This window comes from Ursus maritimus, unplaced genomic scaffold (assembly GCF_017311325.1).
Source record: "Ursus maritimus isolate PB19 unplaced genomic scaffold, ASM1731132v1 scaffold_28, whole genome shotgun sequence".
In the NCBI taxonomy this organism is placed as follows: Eukaryota; Metazoa; Chordata; class Mammalia; order Carnivora; family Ursidae; genus Ursus; species Ursus maritimus.
In genome coordinates this window covers 20,846,516-20,865,366 of record NW_024425341.1, presented here as the reverse complement: position 1 = coordinate 20,865,366, position 18,851 = coordinate 20,846,516, and the positions used below count along the sequence as shown (strand labels likewise).

The 18,851-nt window shown below is 41.5% G+C and overlaps 1 protein-coding gene across 1 annotated transcript in view; it reads left to right on the top strand.

Annotated features, from left to right (window-relative positions):
• The window catches only part of MCPH1 (microcephalin 1), a 243,062-nt gene that overhangs the window by 55,537 nt on the left and 168,674 nt on the right, over positions 1-18,851 (top strand). Inside the window, exon 9 of the mRNA XM_008706148.2 lies at positions 447-556. Coding sequence (XP_008704370.1) covers positions 447-556 — 110 coding nt within the window. The remainder of the gene's footprint in view (positions 1-446; positions 557-18,851) is intronic.

Here is an 18,851-nt window from a genome sequence, read left to right as displayed (position 1 = left end):
AGTGAAGACTGTTTTCTAGAGTAAATCTGACCCCAAAGCTAAGATTACTTATTTCCTCTAACATAGAACTGCTTTCTCTGAGTTTGTTTTTGATCATTATGTAAAAATCTAAAAATTGGAGATGGAATAGGGCCTAAGTTATGGGTGTAGATTTTCTTGCATTATCCACTGGACAAATGGAATATTGTAGCTACGCTGGTACATTGTCACCTGACAGGCAAAAATGGTTTCTGACCCTTAAGTTAGGTGAATTGCTGGGGACATTGTAGTGGAATAAACTGAACGTTCTAAACAGACCTCACAGAGCAAGTATGCAGTGTTTATTTAAAAGGACTAGTACTTTTATCTAACCGGTATGCATAAATTAATTTTTATTTTGCTTAAGTTGCATTAGTATTCAGTCCGTATAAAGATCTAACTAATCTTCAAATCCTCTTGGATTTCAGGTGTTAAAGATGGACCCACAAGGCATGATGTTTTAGATGGCTCTTTAGAAACCTGTAAGGACCTCATCAGACCTCTTAAGGAATCGAAGAAAAGAGGGAAAGCCCAAAAGGTTGGTGTGTGAAAATACTATTTTAAACTTTCCAATACCACTCCATCGTAATGTTCGACTCTGGGTGAATGTCACTTAAACTAGTCTGTCCAGCTTGTATTTTATTGAAAAAATTAATTATGGGTGGATGTTGGAAAACTCTGACAATAAAACTGAGAGTATCGGTCACATTCAGGACAGAGAGTTACTATTTGCCAACTCACTTCTTGCTATAAAAACGCCAACAGCTTCTCTCAAGTAGAGGGTGTCTGCTGTGCCAACAGTTGTTGTTTTGTTATCTGAATAAACAGTCACTAGGCAGGAGGGGAAGAACCCAAACCTTGTTCATTTGCGAGCTAACGAAGGTTTGATTTCAAGCCATCGGAGTGAAAGGTACCCGGTGCTTTGTGCTTCAGCTTTTGAGGCTAGCTCTGCTCTCATCACGCAGCACGCTTACTTGAATAATGTCAGGAGGGTTTAACATTTTTTGGTTCTTCCACATCTGCCCTCATGGCTTAAATTTAAAATTAGCCACTCATTATCTTATGCCTCATTCCTACGAGGCCGGGAAAGCATAAGATAGTGAAGCCTGATTTCCACACGATGGGAAAACAGTCCTGAAAAACAAGGAAAAATCTGACAGGAAGCAAGGATACCACAGAGAAGGCACTGGGGCATCCCGGTCGTCCGGGCAAACACGCGTGGCAGATGCTACCTGAGGAAGAGGAACAGTGACACCTTCCTTATATTGGCTGTGGTTAGAGACATTTAAAATGACAGATTCCATGAAAGTCTGTTGTAAGTGGTAGAAACTTTGATTTCTTTACCGATGTATTCCGGTTTGTCTCAGAAAAGAAAGCAAGAAAGGACTCCCCAAATGGAAGGAATCACCGGTCAGGTAGAGTGGTAGATCTGCAGGGTGAGATCCCCACAGTCCCCTTCACATGCGTGTAGGCAGCTGGCTTCCTGCGCTCCGGCTCTCACGAGCATCCCTGCACCTGCCCCAGCGCAGCGCCTCCCGCGACTGCCCCTTTGTACGAAGCTAGTGACCTTCTGGCTGTACTTACGTTTGCTTCCCTGTGTCCTCGTCTTCTTCCTAATTGCTGGGTGGCCTCTTCACCTTCTTCCTTCGGGCAGAAGTAAACACCTTCCACATTTACTCGGCTGATGCACTACTGTTTCTGCCCTGCTCCTTCTGAAGCAGTCCGTGGCAGTCCATACACACCCCTACTTTAGATGGCCACACTTTATGATATTACTTACCCACTTTTCACCCTCCCATGGGCATTTTCTTAGGATACAGTTGTACCAACTCATCTCTTTCTTGGTCTTACGCCCGTATTTAAAAAAAAAAAAAAGTGCCCAGTAGACACTGATTACTTACAACCGTAAACATCCTTTAACCCTGCCTGATCACAAAGCATGTGGTTTAACTTGGAAGTTAGTATTTCAGGCGTTTGACCTTGCCTGGCTTCTGCCTGATGATCACCCTAAACTGGGTCTGTGGGAGAACGTGGGTTAGGGACGTGCATCCCGGATGGGAGCGTCGTCCCTTCGTTCTTACGAAGCTCTCGCCTCCAAGGGCCCCTAAAATGGGAGAACAGGGGCTGTGTGACTGTATGCATCGAGTGATAGATGCTGCACAGGTGGGGAGTGTAAGGCGGCATCGCTGTCATGGATATTAATAAAACAGGTAAGTGGTCAAAAGGGAAAACAATACAGAATAGTGTATACATGTCTTCAGCTGACGGGCTCAGGAAAAAGCGTTTAGTAAATTTAGTTCTGTCACTTGCTCATATTTGTCTTCACTTTTGTTTTGAAAATATTTATTTTTTTTACATTATTTTAAAAAATTTATATTTTGGTCTTTTTTTAATCGAAGAATAGTTGACACACAGTGTTTATTTCTCTGAACCTTTGGTTTCAGGTGTACAACATGGTGATTTGACAACTATCTGCATTACGCTGTGCTCACCACGAGCGTAGCTACCACCTGTCACCATACTCGTTACCATGAGACTATATTCCCTGTGCTGTACCTTTCAGCCCCCTGACTTATTGATTCCGTAGCAGGAAGCCTGTATCTCCCACTCCCCTTCGCCCATTTTGCCCATCCTTCCACCTGTTTGTACTCTGTATTTATGGGTCTGTTTCTGCTTTTGTTTGTTCGTTAGATTAGTTTTGTCTTTTAGATTCCACATATGAGTGAAATCATGGGTTTTTGTCTTTCTCTGACTTATTTCAATCAGCATCACACCCTCTAGCTCCATCCATGTCATTGCAAATGAGAGGATCTCATTCTTTTTTTATGCCTGAGTAATATTCCATTGTTTATATATCTATACCATATCTTCCTTGTACATTCATCTATCAGGGACACGTGGGTTGTTTCCCTATCTTGACTATCGTAAATAACGCTGCAGTAAACCTAGGGGTGCGTATATCTTTTTGAGTTAGTGTTTTTGTGTTCTTCAGGTAAATACCCAGTAGTGGAATTACTGAATCTTATGGTGTTTTTATTTTTAATTTTTTGAGGAAACTCCGTACTGTTTTCTACAGTGATAGTCCCACCAACAGTGCATAAGTGTTCCTTTTTCTCTACATCTTTGCCAACACTTGTTATTTCTTGTCTTTTTGATTCTAGCCATTCTGACAGATGTGAGGTGATGTCTCATTGTGGTTTTAATCTGCATTTCCTTGATTATCCGTGATGTTGAGCATCTTTTCATGTGTCTGTTGGTCGTCTGATGTTTTGTTTGGAGAAATGTCTATTTAGGTCCTCTCCTGTTTTTATTTTATTTTATTTTCATTTATTTTTTTGAGAGAGAGAGTGTGCGTGCGAGCAAGGGGTGGGGGGGGGCAGAAAGAGAAGGAAAGAGAGAATCCCAAGCAGGCTCCATGTTCAGTGTGGAGCCCGATGTGGGGTTTGATCTCAGGACCCTGAGATCATGACCTGAGCTGAAACCAAAAGTCAGACGCTTAACTGACTAAGCCATCCAGGCACCTTGCCTCATGGCTTTTCTATATTTCTGTTCCTATGTATCTCTTGATTTTATACTGGATATTTTCTGTTGATTTCTTTTCCATTCTACCTTTCCCTCTTTATATGTCTGTTCTGATGGTAAACTTATATATTTAGTTTTTAAATTCCATTTATTGTATTTTTCAGTTCTCATAATTCTATTTGGATTTTTTTTATCCTTTCTAGTCCTCTGCCAAAATTATTAATCTTGTCTCTTATTTCTTTGAGCCCAATAAACGTATTTATTTTGAAGTCTCTACCAGATAAATGGTTTCTGTCTTTGTAGTCTGTTGTTTCTCTTTGCTTACAGTCATGTGTTCCTCTAATATGCCTGGTTATTTTTGATTTATCTTCTTACCAGGAATTGAGATGATTTGAAGTCAGGCTTCTAACTCTGTGAGGCCAGCTATCCCCTGGGGAAAATGGCTTTCAGACGCTGGTTCACCTCTGAAGGTGTCCCTTCTGTGATTCACTGTCTCGTCAGCTCATCTGTGCCTTCAGATAGCTGATGTGTGGTTGTTTGCTTGTATCTTGTCAGCTTTACTGATTATTCACCGTGGGGAGGTTGTTCCGAACTATTCAGTCTACGATTCCTGGAAATAATGAGTGAATTCTAACAGCCATTAAAAAACAAAAACACCAAGGTGGAGACAGAATAAATCCTTCTCTGAAAACAGAGCAGTGAGAGACTAAGTCAACAGCAAGGATTTTTAAGATGAACATTCAAGTCACTGGTTGCAAAAGACACAGTAAAACACCTCTTAAATACTGAAAACAAATAATTCAATAATTGAATTATAGAATCTCAGAACGATAAGTACCAATCCAGGTTTTTTTGATTTAGTACCCATTTTTAGTGGGAAAAGTCACTCTGCAAATCAGTGAGAAACTATCTTTTTTAGAATTATTACTTTAAATATATGTTTATAAATTTGTTGAACCTCTTTTATTTTGATAATCCAGATAAGCAATTTCATGACCTCTATAATCTTATATTATGTACATTAATGGCAAGGAGACGTATTTTTCCCATCTTTTCAGAGGGAGAAATATAACATGTTATGACCAATTTTAATTTGTTTTCTGTTGCTTGCTTAATATTGTCAGGCATAGAGTCCTGAAGATGAATCCTAGTCCTATGGAAAACATATATGAGAGTTCTTTTTCTCCTAAGTTTTTTCATTTATTCTAGTCCTTCTGTCATTTTTGTTGCTCAAAGTATCATTATCCTCAGCAAAATTTTTCTTTTAAGGTAAATCACCACCTGGATGGCTTTTCACAGGTGGCTGTGTTTTAAAACCACATTTGGGGGGCACCTGGGTGGCACAGTGGTTAAAGCGTCTGCCTTCTGCTCAGGGCGTGATCCCGGTGTTCTGGGATCGAGCCCCACATCAGGCTCCTCCGCTGGGAGCCTGCTTCTTCCTCTCCCACTCCCCCTGCTTTTGTCCCTCTCTCGCTGACTGTCTCTCTCTCTCTCTGTCAAATAAATAAATAAAATCTTAAAAAAAAAAAAAACCCACATTTGGAAGCCACGGCTGCCAAGCACGGGTGTCCCCTCAGAAAACAAGCTGTGGGTCAGAGCACAGAAGGGTTTTAGCTGGCTTTCATAAGCTTGGGGGCTTCGAGGGAAACGGAGGCCCAAATACCTCATAATATACGAGTATACTTATTTTGACAGTGGTTAAAAAAAAAGAAGAGAAAAAAAAGACCGTACACACCAGATCACAAACGCTTTAATTTCTGCAAGTTTTTAGGAGGACAAATGATGAATAATCTCTTGCATATGTTCCAATAATTTCTTGTTCTCACACTTCTACAGGGTATGAGCCCTTAAGGACACAGACGGTGTCCTATTTGTCTTATCATGCTGAGTACCACACACAAAAGAGGTGTTCGGTTAGTACTTGCTGAGTAAACGAGGGATGCATTAATCTCCCTTCCACTTTTTGAGTGAACTCGCTATACCATTTCTGGTGCTTTCAACCATCACACAATGTCATAATCATCTTAATGTCCCTCATTTGTTTTCGAATAGTCTTCCTTAACTTGGAGAATGGTCTTGTATTTCAAATACAGTGAAAGCGGGAAGGTTTTGCACTGCAGTATGTTTTTGCTAGAAGCGTTGATCCCTGAGCCAGATGACCTGTGTTTAGATCCCAGCTCGGCCCCACATTGGTTCTGTCATGTTGAATTAGCTCTTAACATTTCTGTGTCTCTGCTTCCTCATACATAAAACAGGCATAATAATAGTGCCAGGCTCAAAAGTCTTAATGCTGATTAAGGTGTTGAAATATGCAGTGTTAAAGGGAGTATCTGATGGAGGGGCTCAGTGTGTTAGCTGGTTTTCCAGCACAAGTGTGGGTGACAGTGATGCCCACGTACTGACTGTCCTGTGTTCTGGAGCAATGACTCAGAGTAGACTGGGTCTCTGTCACTCTGCTCCCTTTCCTTCCCCTCCCCCACCCCGAGTCCGCCATGTGTCTTTAACTAAAATGGCCTTCCAAGTTCCAGGATGTTCCAAACGATGTCTCTTCCTAGACCTATTGACCACAGTCATTCCTGGGCCAAAACACGAGCTCTGGGCACAGGGGGAAGGAGATTTGGGCTTTTTTTTTTTTTTTTTTTAAAGCTCCCCACATGGCTCTGAAATGATGGCCAACTGCCCTGGTGAGACCCTGTAAGATGGGGCTGCATCTTTGAGCCGTTGGTGTGAAATTATCCCCTGTCACCTCACCCAGGGGGCAGGAGGCAGGTTTCGTGGTCAGTGATTCGTGTTGTGGTGCTTTGCTTCCTCAAAGTTCCCAGCAAATACTTCTGGGTTTTGTTGTTGTTGTTGTTATTTCTTCTAATATCATTAGAACCATCGGAAAATAACCACGATCTAGTGGACCTATGGAAGCTCAATGTAACGTGCTGATTGTTACCACCAAGAGCTGCCCTTCTTGCACATTTTAGATCGAGTCTTCTATTTTGCCATCACACGGAGGTGCTGGCAAGAATGTTTCAGGGAGCTCTGATCGTGCCTTTATTGTGGAGGCTGTAGAGAGGGAATTGTAGCTCATTGTCTGGCTTCCCTCAAGAAGGAACTTTGCAGTGGAGAGCAGCTAGTGAATGGAATGAAGAGAGGCTGTCTAGGGACAGCGACAAGGAGAGCTGGAAGTTATGCAGAAGCCTTCTTGAATAGACAAAATGGGCTGTTTGAGGCACTTTTTGTTGAAAACAGATTATGTTCCCTAGTAGCATCTCTCCTCTAAGAGGCCCCTGAGTGAGAACTTCACTGCTCTACTGGAGACTCTGATGTTTTATGAATGTAATTCTACCATTTGCAGTAATTCCAGGACTTTGGCTGTTTGCCACTAGATAGTGGACTTGGCTGCAAGCATATAATCTTGTGGGTTGTTTTGTTTTTAAGTGTAACTTTCAAGTTGAAATAGCAGTGACTCATCCAAATGACAGGTGATATTTATTTTGTTTCTTGAAAATTCAGCATGAGTATGTTGTTATTACTCGCTTAGGGGAATTGCCACACTTCCTCGAGGATGACACCCTTTATAAATGTCCCCATAAATAATTACCCATTGTTCAGACCTGCTGTATGCAGTCAGATAGGCCCTCATCGCCTGTGTAGGGCTTTTGAGTGCAGATAATTTGATAGGTGAGCTTACAAAGATTGAAGGTGCCCTTGATTTTTAACAGGTGTTTAAATGACGACCTGTAGTTGCTTTGATATATCACTTTTGGCAATGTGTACCCAGAGTTGGCGGTGACGGGAATGTGCTCGTTATGACAGGTGTTGTGTCCCCCTGCAGATGTTACTTTGCGAAGCTATCTGAAAACCAACTGCCTCTCGATGGTGTAATAATGCTTTGGACTCCCATTAGTGTGTTATTTTTTTTCGTGTTATATGAGAAAAAAATATTTATATAAGCAACATCAAAAAAGAATCTTCAAAGAGTACTGCCTTCTCTTTACTGTGTTTTCTGTGTTCAATACAGAATAATGGATTTTGCGTGCATTACAAAATGTGTGCTTTGTTTTGGATTGGAAGTGGTGGAAGTGAGGGACAGTCATGATGGCTCTGAATCATGTTCTCTTGAGCCATCAGTGGTAACCGTGGGCCGTGAAAAGGTAGAGGCCCGCGTCGTACTTTCCCCACCAAGGAGAGGTCTGTGAGGCCCTGCACGGGGAGACTTGAAGCCATGTTCACGAGCTGCTGGTAGACACCCCATGCACCAGGCAGACAAGCGATGAGCATTCCAGGTGTAAAGAGTTAGAGCTACTGGGGGCGCCTGGGTGGCACAGTGGTTAAGCGTCTGCCTTCGGCTCAGGGCGTGATCCCCGCGTTCTGGGATCGAGCCCCCGCATCAGGCTCCTCTGCTATGAGCCTGCTTCTTCCTCTCCCACTCCCCCTGCTTGTGTTCCCTCTCTCGCTGGCTGTCTCTATCTCTGTCGAATAAATAAATAAAATCTTAAAAAAAAAAAAAAAAAAAAGAGCTACTGGTGTCCGAGGCAAGCTTGCTAAGTGATACGAAACCATGGTAACCTGGTTTAGAAATAATGAACTTAATCTGTTTCAGATATGCAGAAACTCAATTTGCTGAAGTAGCAAATCTCAATCTTTACATTAAAAATAAAAATCAACCAAACGGATTCTTTGTGAGTAAAGGAAATGGCAGATCAAAGACGCACAGTCCCATGTCTCCCTAGTGAAAATGCTTGCTCTTCGCTGGGCAGCCAGTGTGAAGGGAAATGCGCGCATACGTGTTAATCCCCTTCCCGCCACCTCACTGCCCCCCCCACCACCACCTCTTTGCTCAGAGGATCAGTCCAGTCTGATCACGGTTACTCTGTTCCTCTCACCAGCAATTAGTTCGGGAACATGACTCACTTCTGCCCAATAAGATGCGAAGGGAAGTCTTACTGGGAGGTTTCTGGAAACAGTGTTTTCTCACTGGAGATAGCCCTGGGAAGAAATGCTCTCCTGCTCCTCAGAGCTTTGTTATGGCTGGATGTATGTCCTGGCAATGCCTCAGCCTCAGGACGAAGCCAAAGGGTGGACCAGAGAAAGGAAGCGGGGGAGGGGGAGACTGCAAATGCTACGGCTTCTTTCCACTGACATCAGAGACGTGTGAAGCAGGGACACATTGTCTCACGTGTCCTGCTCCTGAGATGGGATCGATCACACACTCGGAGAGACGCACAGCTGTGTACACTTGTCCGGAAGGTGGGGTGTCCCCGTGCATGTGGGTGGCTTTCCCAGGCAGGTTTTTCTTGTCTTCTCCGGGGAACAGTAACCCCCGCCAATGATAAGACATTTATTACTGCGCCTTTCGTGAGGTCTAGTCAAGACTTCCTACTCACTTTTAGAGGTATTCCTTTCCAAATTATATTAGAGCTATAAATTATTGGATATTAATCTGGGATAATTTAGTAGCTTAAAAAAGAGTAAAAACACTGTTATGGAGAAGGAAAGGGGTAAACGGCAAGTGTGACAGATAAAACCACAGTGCAAAATCAATGAGGCATTATTATGGCCTTAGTTAAAAAAAATAAAGTATGAGGCATTTCAAATAGATTTTGGCATATGCTTTTGTGGCTTTTGGACATGAGTTAGTATTTAGTTAATGTATCAGTAATGAGTCTGTGTAAGAACATAATATAATATAGAATGGCCATCAAACGCTCAGTTTGGAGAACTTATTCTGGTCTTCATTATCAGTGATTTCCAATTTTGAAAACTTTTTTGTTGTTGTTGTTGAAGGTAAGTGGTTTTATTTTTCTGTATACATGTCTTCCGCTGTTTACTTTTAAATAAATCCACTGTCTATAATCTAATTCTCGTTTAATAAAAGGCACTGACATCTTTCCTAACATTGATCAGGTTGTGGCTTTTGCCTTTGTTTGTTTTTGTTTTTGGTATTTTTTTTACTGTGTCGTTCCAGTTTTTTGGTTGAGGATTTAACAAAAGGCAACATAATTCCTAGGACACTAGGAATCGGAGACAGTTGAGGAAGGGTTGCAGTTTGTGGTGTGACCCCTGTGGGCCAAGGGTAGAGGCGTGTGTGTTTGATTCAGAATACTAGCACTAGCCTGGAAATCCCATGAATTTGCCCATGTTCCCTCAAATCTATCCCATTTGCTTCCTAAGGGCCAGATTCGGAGAGTTTAGGGATATATTTGGAGTGGTTCATGAAAGGGGCTTCTGCCCTTCACTGAGACTTAAGTGGTTCGAGCAGGTTTCTTTCCAAGGTCACACGGAAGGGTTCAGGCTCAGAAGCCCAGTGGCCGTCTCTGTAGGTGACGGCATGTGACCAGGACCAGCCCTCCACTCCCCTGCCCTCCTTTATGCCCTTGAGACCCCCTTCTCCCACTATGTACCGTGTGGACTCACAGACTCTTATAATTCACTGCTGTCCTATGTTCTGGGAGGAGGGTGCTCACGGTGTCCCAGATTCAGCCAGGGAGAGAGCCCCTATGAGCTGTCCTTCCCCCACGCTCTGTTCTTCTTTCAGGACTTCTTCTTTTTCTAGAATACGTGCTGTATACTCACGTTTGCTTTCCCTGCCCTGGCCCAGTTTTTCCTTGGGACGCCATTCCGCTGAGCGGAGAACGGACTGTGTGAACACAAGGTCTGGCATTCGGCGTCTTCATCTGTGGGGGCCACCTTAACAGGACACCATAGACTGGGTGGCGTGTCAACAGCAGACATTTATTTCTCACAGTTCTGCAGGCAGGGAGGCTGGGATCAAGGTCCGGCAGATTCGGAGTCTGGTGAGGGTCCGCTTCCTGGTTCGTCTTCTGCGTCCTCACATGGCCCAAGGGGCAGGGGAGCTGTCTGGGACTCTTGTGTGGGCACGAATCCCACGCGTGAGGGCTCCACCCTCCTGACCTCGTGGCCTCCCTAAGGCCCCACCTCCAAATGCCATTACACTGGGGGTTAGGGTTTCTCCATATGGAGGCTGGGGACACAAACATTCACTCGGGAACAGCGTCCTCATTGCATTTAGAGCCTCACTGCCTCCCGTTCTGCACATTCAGAGCCAGGCACTGGGTGTATGTGTGCACTCAAGGGGGTTTTAGTTTTAGACATTAAGTTTGTTTGAAAATGCATCCCAGTAAGTGAGGTAATGCACGTGTATTCCTTTTTTTTTTTTTTTTTAACAAATTGGGTATTGATGAATACCTTGGTTGTACATTTTCTCTATGCTTATTTTTCTTTTTACTATAAAAATTAATCTTCTACAATATGTAAGTATTGAGAGTTGATACTGATGATTTATTGATCACTAGTATTGTGTTATTTGGGAACATTTGGAAAGGGATTACATTTTTTAGAAATGTGAAGTCTCCGGAATCCTCCTAATGGAAAACAAATTTCACATAAGGAAAAAAGATATAAGGGAGGAAAATTAAGTTATGAAAAAATTAATAAAAGAAAATTAAAGGTTTTTGCCCCATTTTTCTGCAGGGAGCCCAGCTTGAGAGCATAGAATTTATCATCAGATTAAAAAGGGGATCTCAGCAGTACAAAGCACACATCTAGGGGAGCTGCGTGTTTGAGAAACCTGCATTCTCTTGGATCCAGAGTGAGTCTGTCTTAAGACACTTAAAGTGATGCAGCTTCCAGGGATTTAGAGAACAATATCCTCAGGAGGCAATCTGAGGACATTTTCCAGAATGTATCACTTCTCATATTTGACTTGCTCTTTTTTATCTTCGCTCTATTAGAAGTTCATGTAGAGGTGCCTGGGGGGCTCAGTTGTTAAGCGTCTGCCTTTGGCTCAGGCCGTGATCCAGCGTTCTGGGATTGAGCCCCACATTGGGCTCCCTGCTTGGCGGGAGGCCTGCTTCTTCCTCTCCCACTCCCCCTTGCTCGTGTTCCCTCTCTTGCTGCCTCTCTCTCTCTCTCTCTGTCAAATAAATAAATAAATCTTAAAAAAAAAAGTTCATGTAAATATCTGATTCTGGTAAGGCGCAGGGAGGTATGTGAGCTGTATTTCTAGTGAACAGAATCAATAATCTTGGCAAATGTGTGATTATTTAATTTCGCTCCCTTTTTCAGAGAAGACGTTCACTGTTTACTTACAAAATGGTACCTAAACCCAAAACCCATTTCAAAGAGTGTTTATCTTTTAAAGTGTTTTTGTCACCAATAAAACAAGCACATTTGTTTAATTTGACCTACCCTTGATAATACTAAAACAAAAACCAATCAGACTATTTCCTAAATATCTTTTCTTCCACCACTCACTGCTTTAGAATTGCAGAAAATGCTTTTGCTGAAATTAAATGCAGTGTTTTATATTTGTGATTTCTCACTGTTCAGTAGATGGTTTCAAGGCTTGCCTTTCAGTGTTTGCTTTGATTCCTCCTTGGTGCTGTGTAGCTGTACTGGGACAAGTGCTTTTCCTTTTTAAGGAACAGAGCCCTACATTTTCCTTTTCACTGAACAACAATGTTAGAAACATAACAGTTGTTTTTTCTTTCTCTGTAATAGGCATTCGATAATCGATACCACGTCTTACTTGAATGTATGAGCAGGAGTGGGAAAGTTGAATTTTATATTAATATATCGCAAATAATACAGTAAAGATGTCAGCTTTTCTTCAGTCTGTCCATACAGTTTTATCGTACTTTTTTTCATTGCTGAGATCTTCGTACTTATAACTAGAATGTTAAGATGCGTGCTTTACGCTCGTGTTTTTTTCTCATGTCTGATGAATGCAATTAAACCTGTGACCTCCACCATCTCTCATCCAGGCTGGTTTTTTTTTTTTTTTTTTTTGCAATAGCTCCTTATTATATCTTTTGACCTTATGTCCTATCTTTTCATAATTCTTCCCGAAATGTATCCTCTTTGCTGTCTTAAGGAAGCTTTTGTAAAACCGATCATGACTGACATCTTGTTGAATCCATACAAACTACTTTAGATACTCCATGGAGCCACTAATTTCACGAATATTTCTTTGTATTATTTGTTCATCCTGTCCAGGATGTCTGCCCTACCCTATCTGCCAAACTCCTTTTCCTTCTCCAAGTTGTAGCTTGGTCACATTTTTCTTTAGATGTCCCCCCTCTGGGGCAAGAATCTTTTTTCTCGTATCACTACGAGATGATTGATGAATTGTTCCGGCTCATTTAGTTTTTAAAGATTGAATGGGTATTTAGTATCTTATATTATTCTTTCTTAGGAATTGGATGATTCTGCTTCCATTAATTATTCAAGGATTTCTCATCTTTTCATCACTTTTCATTCAAAACTGACCAAAGAGGGTAAACTTCACATTTGAAATTAAAACTTAAGTAGATCTGATGAGATTATTGCTTCTTGATTAACCACAACCTTTATCAAAGCTCTGTTCCCAGGAGTTAAAAAAAAGTGTGTAGAAGATATGAAAGACAACGTGTACTAGGCAGCCAAGGGGATGATTTTATTCAGAGCATTGTAATTTGGAAATCACTCCTTAGTGAGGGGTGCTCAGAGCAAAGGTGAAAGCTGGGGTTTCATAGTCAGGTAAACAAGGGAGTCATGAAGGAAAAAGGTGGTAATGGGTCTTTTCTTGGATTTGGGGGGAGCAAAGTGGTCCTTTGGGGTTAGCCTTTTCCTCGGACACAGCGGGAGGACCAGCCCTGTTTTCCAGGAGCACAGCGCTTGACGTTCATGTTGTCAGTGTTACCATCAGTCCCAAGTGAATATCATTCCTCCCTGAACAACTGAGAGGCAATCATAACCTGGGAGGCAAACTAGAGTCTAAGAATGAGTCTCTTGAGGACTCTCGCTGGTGTTGGTTCTATGTGTTGAGAGGTGATGGCAAAGGTCCGTTGTTTAAGCGTCCTGGAGATCAAGCATCTTAAAATAAGGATCCCTAAAATGAAAAGGAATGGCAGAAATTTCTATAGAAGGTTACATTCTCGTCTAGAGTCAGGAGCTGAGCCCTGAGCGGAACCAGTTCAGTGGGTCCCAGGGGTCGGCGGAGGAGCATCTCCCAGTTTTACAGCATGAACTGTTGTTTGGAGGGTCTCCAGCCAGGTTGTCCACAGGTGTGCTTACCTGTCCTGAAAGGCATGCGTAACCTGAGCATTGTGCCACACTTCCTCATGGTCTGTCTAGAGAGGACCCTGCTCATGGGTGGTCACACGGGCTTCAGCTCTGGGTTTCTTTAAACTGGGCAGAATTGTCGTTTTCAAGGTGACTAGAGTCCACACAGTCCAGATCGGGCAGTCAGGTGCTAGTTCTTAGTGATGCTGAATCAGGTGGGGAAAAATTTGGAACACAAGTTTGAGAGGTTGTACCCAGATATTGCAGCAAACCAGAGAAATTGGAAATTGGTAAAGACTGATAATTAGGGCAAGGCAACAGGAATGGGGCCAGTATGCAGGTAGGGATGGAAACTGGTTTTTCCGTAGGGAAAAAGGAAGTCAAGTGAATCTCTACCAGAGAAAGCGGAGTTTTCATATCCGTCCGTTCCCTGCAGCGTACAAAGAGGTGCAAAATGACTCAGACAGCGAGCACGGCTAGGATCCGATACCCTGGCATTCCAGGATGCGTGGTGTAAACAACGCATAGTTTCCCACAGAGACGCAATTATTTTCCCATAGTCCCTCCTCTAATAATCAAAGAGAGATTATTTATGATCGCAAAATAAGACTGGCCTCGTTAGATTTATTTACGTAGGTGTAGCAAGAATAGTTTGCAGGAAGTGTTCGTAAGGAGTCTTAGATTGTAGATTTAGAAGCCTCTTGGGACTAGGAAGCCAAGCCAAGAGTTTGCTGTCAGATTTCACCTTCAGTATCCACACATTTGCATCAGTTCTCTTTTTCTGTGGTCTCCAGCATGTCCTCTAGTTCTTGGGCCCCTACAAAGGGATCTTTTTTGCTCATCTGTAAATCAGGAACCCTGGAAGCCAGGTGCCTGGCTTGTTTTCCCCAGGAGGGTTTGGGCAAGCACTGGTGCCATAAAGTCTGCCCTTAGTTCCTTGAAAGGGTCTGGTCGTTGTTGATTAAGCGAACATTATTCTCAAATATGATCTTGCAGCCGAGACCATGGTTACTTAACCAGTTTTTTCAGTTATGTCCTGGTAGCAAGGAAGGCAGATTCTTTTTAAATCTAGACATAATTATATTGCCCTGAAAGCAAGAACACTAAATAATACTGAGTTTCCAAATTCTGGAGGGGTCGGGTGGGGAAGACTCAGATACCGTTTCTAAATATGTCCTTTGTTTTTGCAAAAGCTTTGTCCACTGAATTGTTTTAAGATACAGACAGCATAAGAAGAGCAAGGACTTCCTTATGTTCAGAAAGTAGAACATTAAAATATTCCAAATAGAAGCCACAGTCCTTCCTCAGTAGTTCATATAGGCCTATGTAATTAATTCTCACTTTGCTTAAACTTGGGTTAGTATCATGAGCCCATCAGCTTCTCCACTAGAATTCTGGAAATCCTGACTGAATCCCCAGGTAGGGATTCAGCATTGTTTAAATGATGCCATCAGAAGACTGCACCGGAATCATTGGGCATAGTCCTTTCCCATAGGCTTTTAAGAGGGTCTTTCTTTTGAAGACATCACTCTGGCCTATAGAGAGAGACAGCGTTTTGAAGAACCGCTGGTCAGGAAGCATCACAGTGAAACAAGGATCTGGAGGTGACAAAGGTTCTAGATAGCTGTGACCAATGAATTACTAAGTCTCAAAAGTGAGAGGTCTGACAAGGGTAGAATAACACAGCTGACGGGGAACATTGTTGTAGTATGAACACAAAGGCAACCAGAAACGGTGTAGTCAACATCTATAAGCATAATTGTTAGCACTGTTTTCAAAGAAGAGTAATTTCCAAGAAGAGTAATTTCACATAATTATTAAAATGGAAGAACATAATCTTTATAGAAAAAAAGTCTTCAGGTATAACAGAATAACCCCAAGATATAATATAACATGGATATCCTAAACATGTAATCAGAGTGGACCGAGAATATATCAAGATGGTCAAGTCAAGAGGTCCTATGAGTCTAGAGTAGGACCTAAGGACCTGTGTATTAATAACGTTTTACACAAATTTAGCTTGAGGATGACTAAGTGTCGTTTCTGATTTGACAACTCCTCCCATACAACTCATCAATGGTAACATAATCACACTGACCTAATTATTTCTAACATCTCTCTTTCCATATGGTGGAAGAAAAAAATATTTGTGATTTTCCAGGTGTCTCTGGGAAATCTCAAAGACAGCTTTAGGGATTTGAATGTGGGATGGCAAAATATCAAAAGTTGTCAGGAAACTTTGAGCATTTGATTAAGATAGGGTCATAGGTTACTTAGAAACAGTACTTGATTACTTCCTTAGTCAAAGTGACAAGAAAAGATTTTACAAGTAAACATAGAGATAATAGAAATTTAAAATGCCTTACCTGTTTTTTAAATGACTAGGTCTCTTAAATAGTCAAGGAAGCAGTAAAGTCAACATAAACCATGGAAGGTTATTCTGGTAAAACACAGAATCTTTGTTATCTAAACAAGTTATGCAGAAAAATGAATGAATGAATGAATGAATGAATGACACTTTACATTTTAGATGAAAGCAGTTAACAGTAAACCAAGGAAATGAACCTGTCAATACAGAGCAAACTTTGCTAAGGTTTTTGCTCATGTCATAGATTTTCAATCTCAGATATAAACCAGGATGAAGTTCATTCCACATTTTGTCTTTTATGATTTCCTTTCGCGTTCTGGAACAATCTGACACTTTAGGACCAATCTCAGGGGTGCTGCAGAGTCAGAAATAATTTCATAATATTAGTAAGATATTGTTAACATGCAGTGGGTTTATGATTGGCTATGTTCAAGTGGACCTATGTTGATAGTTATTAAAAACCCATAAAGAAACTTTTTGGGGTCTTCAGCAAGCTGGAAGAGTGCAGTTGGGTTCAGAAACTAAAACCCTGCCCCTTCAGGATAGAGCTATTCTTGTTCTTGAAAAACAGAAGTATGTACACAGTTGTATTTCTTTCAAAGTATTGCTACAAAATATATGCTTAGTTAGAATTTCTGTATTCTGTCTTACTAAGCATTGATTAGTGAATATCCATGAATTAATTCAGTTTAGTATTAAATGAAGGTTTTAAGTTACCTAAATATCTTGGAAATTATCTTAAAGATTTCATAATGTAAAACACAGCTTCTGTTAAAGTAAAATATTATCAAAAAATGATTCAATTTGGTTAAATACAAATTTATATTTTTCATAATCTTAAACATTAAGTAGAAGTAATGCTCACTTATTCAATCAGTAAGCCTGTATAAGATTAGGAAGAACATGTACAAGAATAAAAATGTACTATTTTATTATGCTTATATCTGAATACTCAGAAAAGAGATAGGTGTTTTTAATAAGCCAAAAATAAATTCAGCTAATCTCATTTGCCAGAGATTTACCAAAATATGTGAACTTGAATTGTTAAAACATTTGGGTTTCTATGAGGATAGTTTCTTTCTTTCTTTCTTTCTTTCTTTCTTTCTTTCTTTCTTTCTTTCTTTTTTGAATGTCGAAAATACTGGGAGTGCAATTTCCTTAATTTCTGGGGATTTTAGGAATGTTCAATTTATAGGTCTTTTTTTTTTTTTAATAAAAGGAAGGAATGACTTTCTCTCTCTCTCTCTCTCTCTCTCTCTTTTTTTTTTTTAAGATTTTATTTATTCATTTGACGGAGAGAGAGACAGCCAGCGAGAGAGGGAACACAAACAGGGGGAGTGGGAGAGGAAGAACCAGGCTCCCAGCGGAGGAGCCTGATGTGGGGCTCGATCCCAGAACACCGGGATCACGCCCTGAGCTGAAGGCAGACGTTTAACGACTGAGCTACCCAGGTGTCCCTATAGGTCTTCTTTCTAAGCCAATTACAATAGAGCTTCTTTAAGAAATTTTATAATCTCATTTGGTAATATCTCATGACGCTTATTTCAGATGTGTGAATTGCAGGCATACATGCATGGAGACACACAGAGCTCGTAATTTCAATTTTAGAATTTTACTTGTGGTTCAAGCATAAACATGGTAATACAAAACTCAGTCTGGATATGCACTTGATGGCATGAAACACATAACAGTTTTGAGCTCAAAGTAGAAAAATAAATAGAAAAAAACTAAAACGGCAGATTATCATTTTTCACACAACAAAGATCTCTATAAACCATCATCCCCTTTACAGATCTAACTGAATGGTCAGTTTATAAAGCCAAAGGAAGCTGGCACCAGAAATCAAGTAAATACTCAAAAGGAATCAGAATCAAGTTCTTACCAGGGTTTCAGGAGACAAGAGTTTAGAGGACAGAATCAGGAGCTGGACTCAATGTTGGGCCCATAGATCACCAGTCAGGAAGTTGTGCAGGGACTGTGAAGAAGGACGAACAAGTCCATCTGAGCCACCCACCAAAACTGAGAGGAACAAAATGCACAAGATAATTAAAAACTTTGTATGCGGACTGTTGTTATAGGGACCATCTTCCTCCATGAGGAATATCGGGGCCCATGGTTTTGCAGAGACAGGTAGACTAGGGTATCATTAACAAGTCTCAGGGTAATCGTGATGAGGATGGCGATGGTCTTACCTGAGTCACTGAGGAAGGGTGGCCGTGCATCCCGTTAAAAAATAAAATTCAGCTGAGTAAATTTGAAGATCTGATGGGCTTTCGTGAATCCAGCAGCACTGCATCTAGCACGTAGAGGGGAGCCACCTGGGAGTTGTACAAAATGGAAAGTTTTTATAGGAAGGAGTCTAGGGCACAAGAAAAGAAAGGATTGTTTCAGGCAAGATCACCTTCCTTTAATGGGAAGGGGAGGGGGTCTTATGCTGATGACCTCACCTTCCTGTGGGGGATTGAGGAGGCTCATGTCGCGGATTACCTCACTGATACAGACCGGAAAACTCCTGACTGATGGTTAAGACTGCATTTCTGGGGGAGGTTGAAACTGCGGTGAGGGTAGGGACTGGGGACTCGGCCCGGCTCAAGTGATGCCATTTTGGCCTGTGGTTTTAATAGTTCTCTCTTGCAGCACGAGAGAGAAGGGTGGTCCTTTCAATTACGCTTTTCTCAGAGCACAAAAGGGTGGGAAGCTTTTTTAACTTGTGCTCTATGTTTTAGGGCACAGGGCACAGGTGAAGTTCAACAGTGTCGTGGAGAATCAACTTTTAATAGAATAGGGACGCATCTTACAGGACGGGTAAATCTAGGTCTCAGTTGTAAAGAGCTGTTTAATTTTTCAACATTGAATCTGGTTGTTTCTAATAAATGTTAGCTCGTCT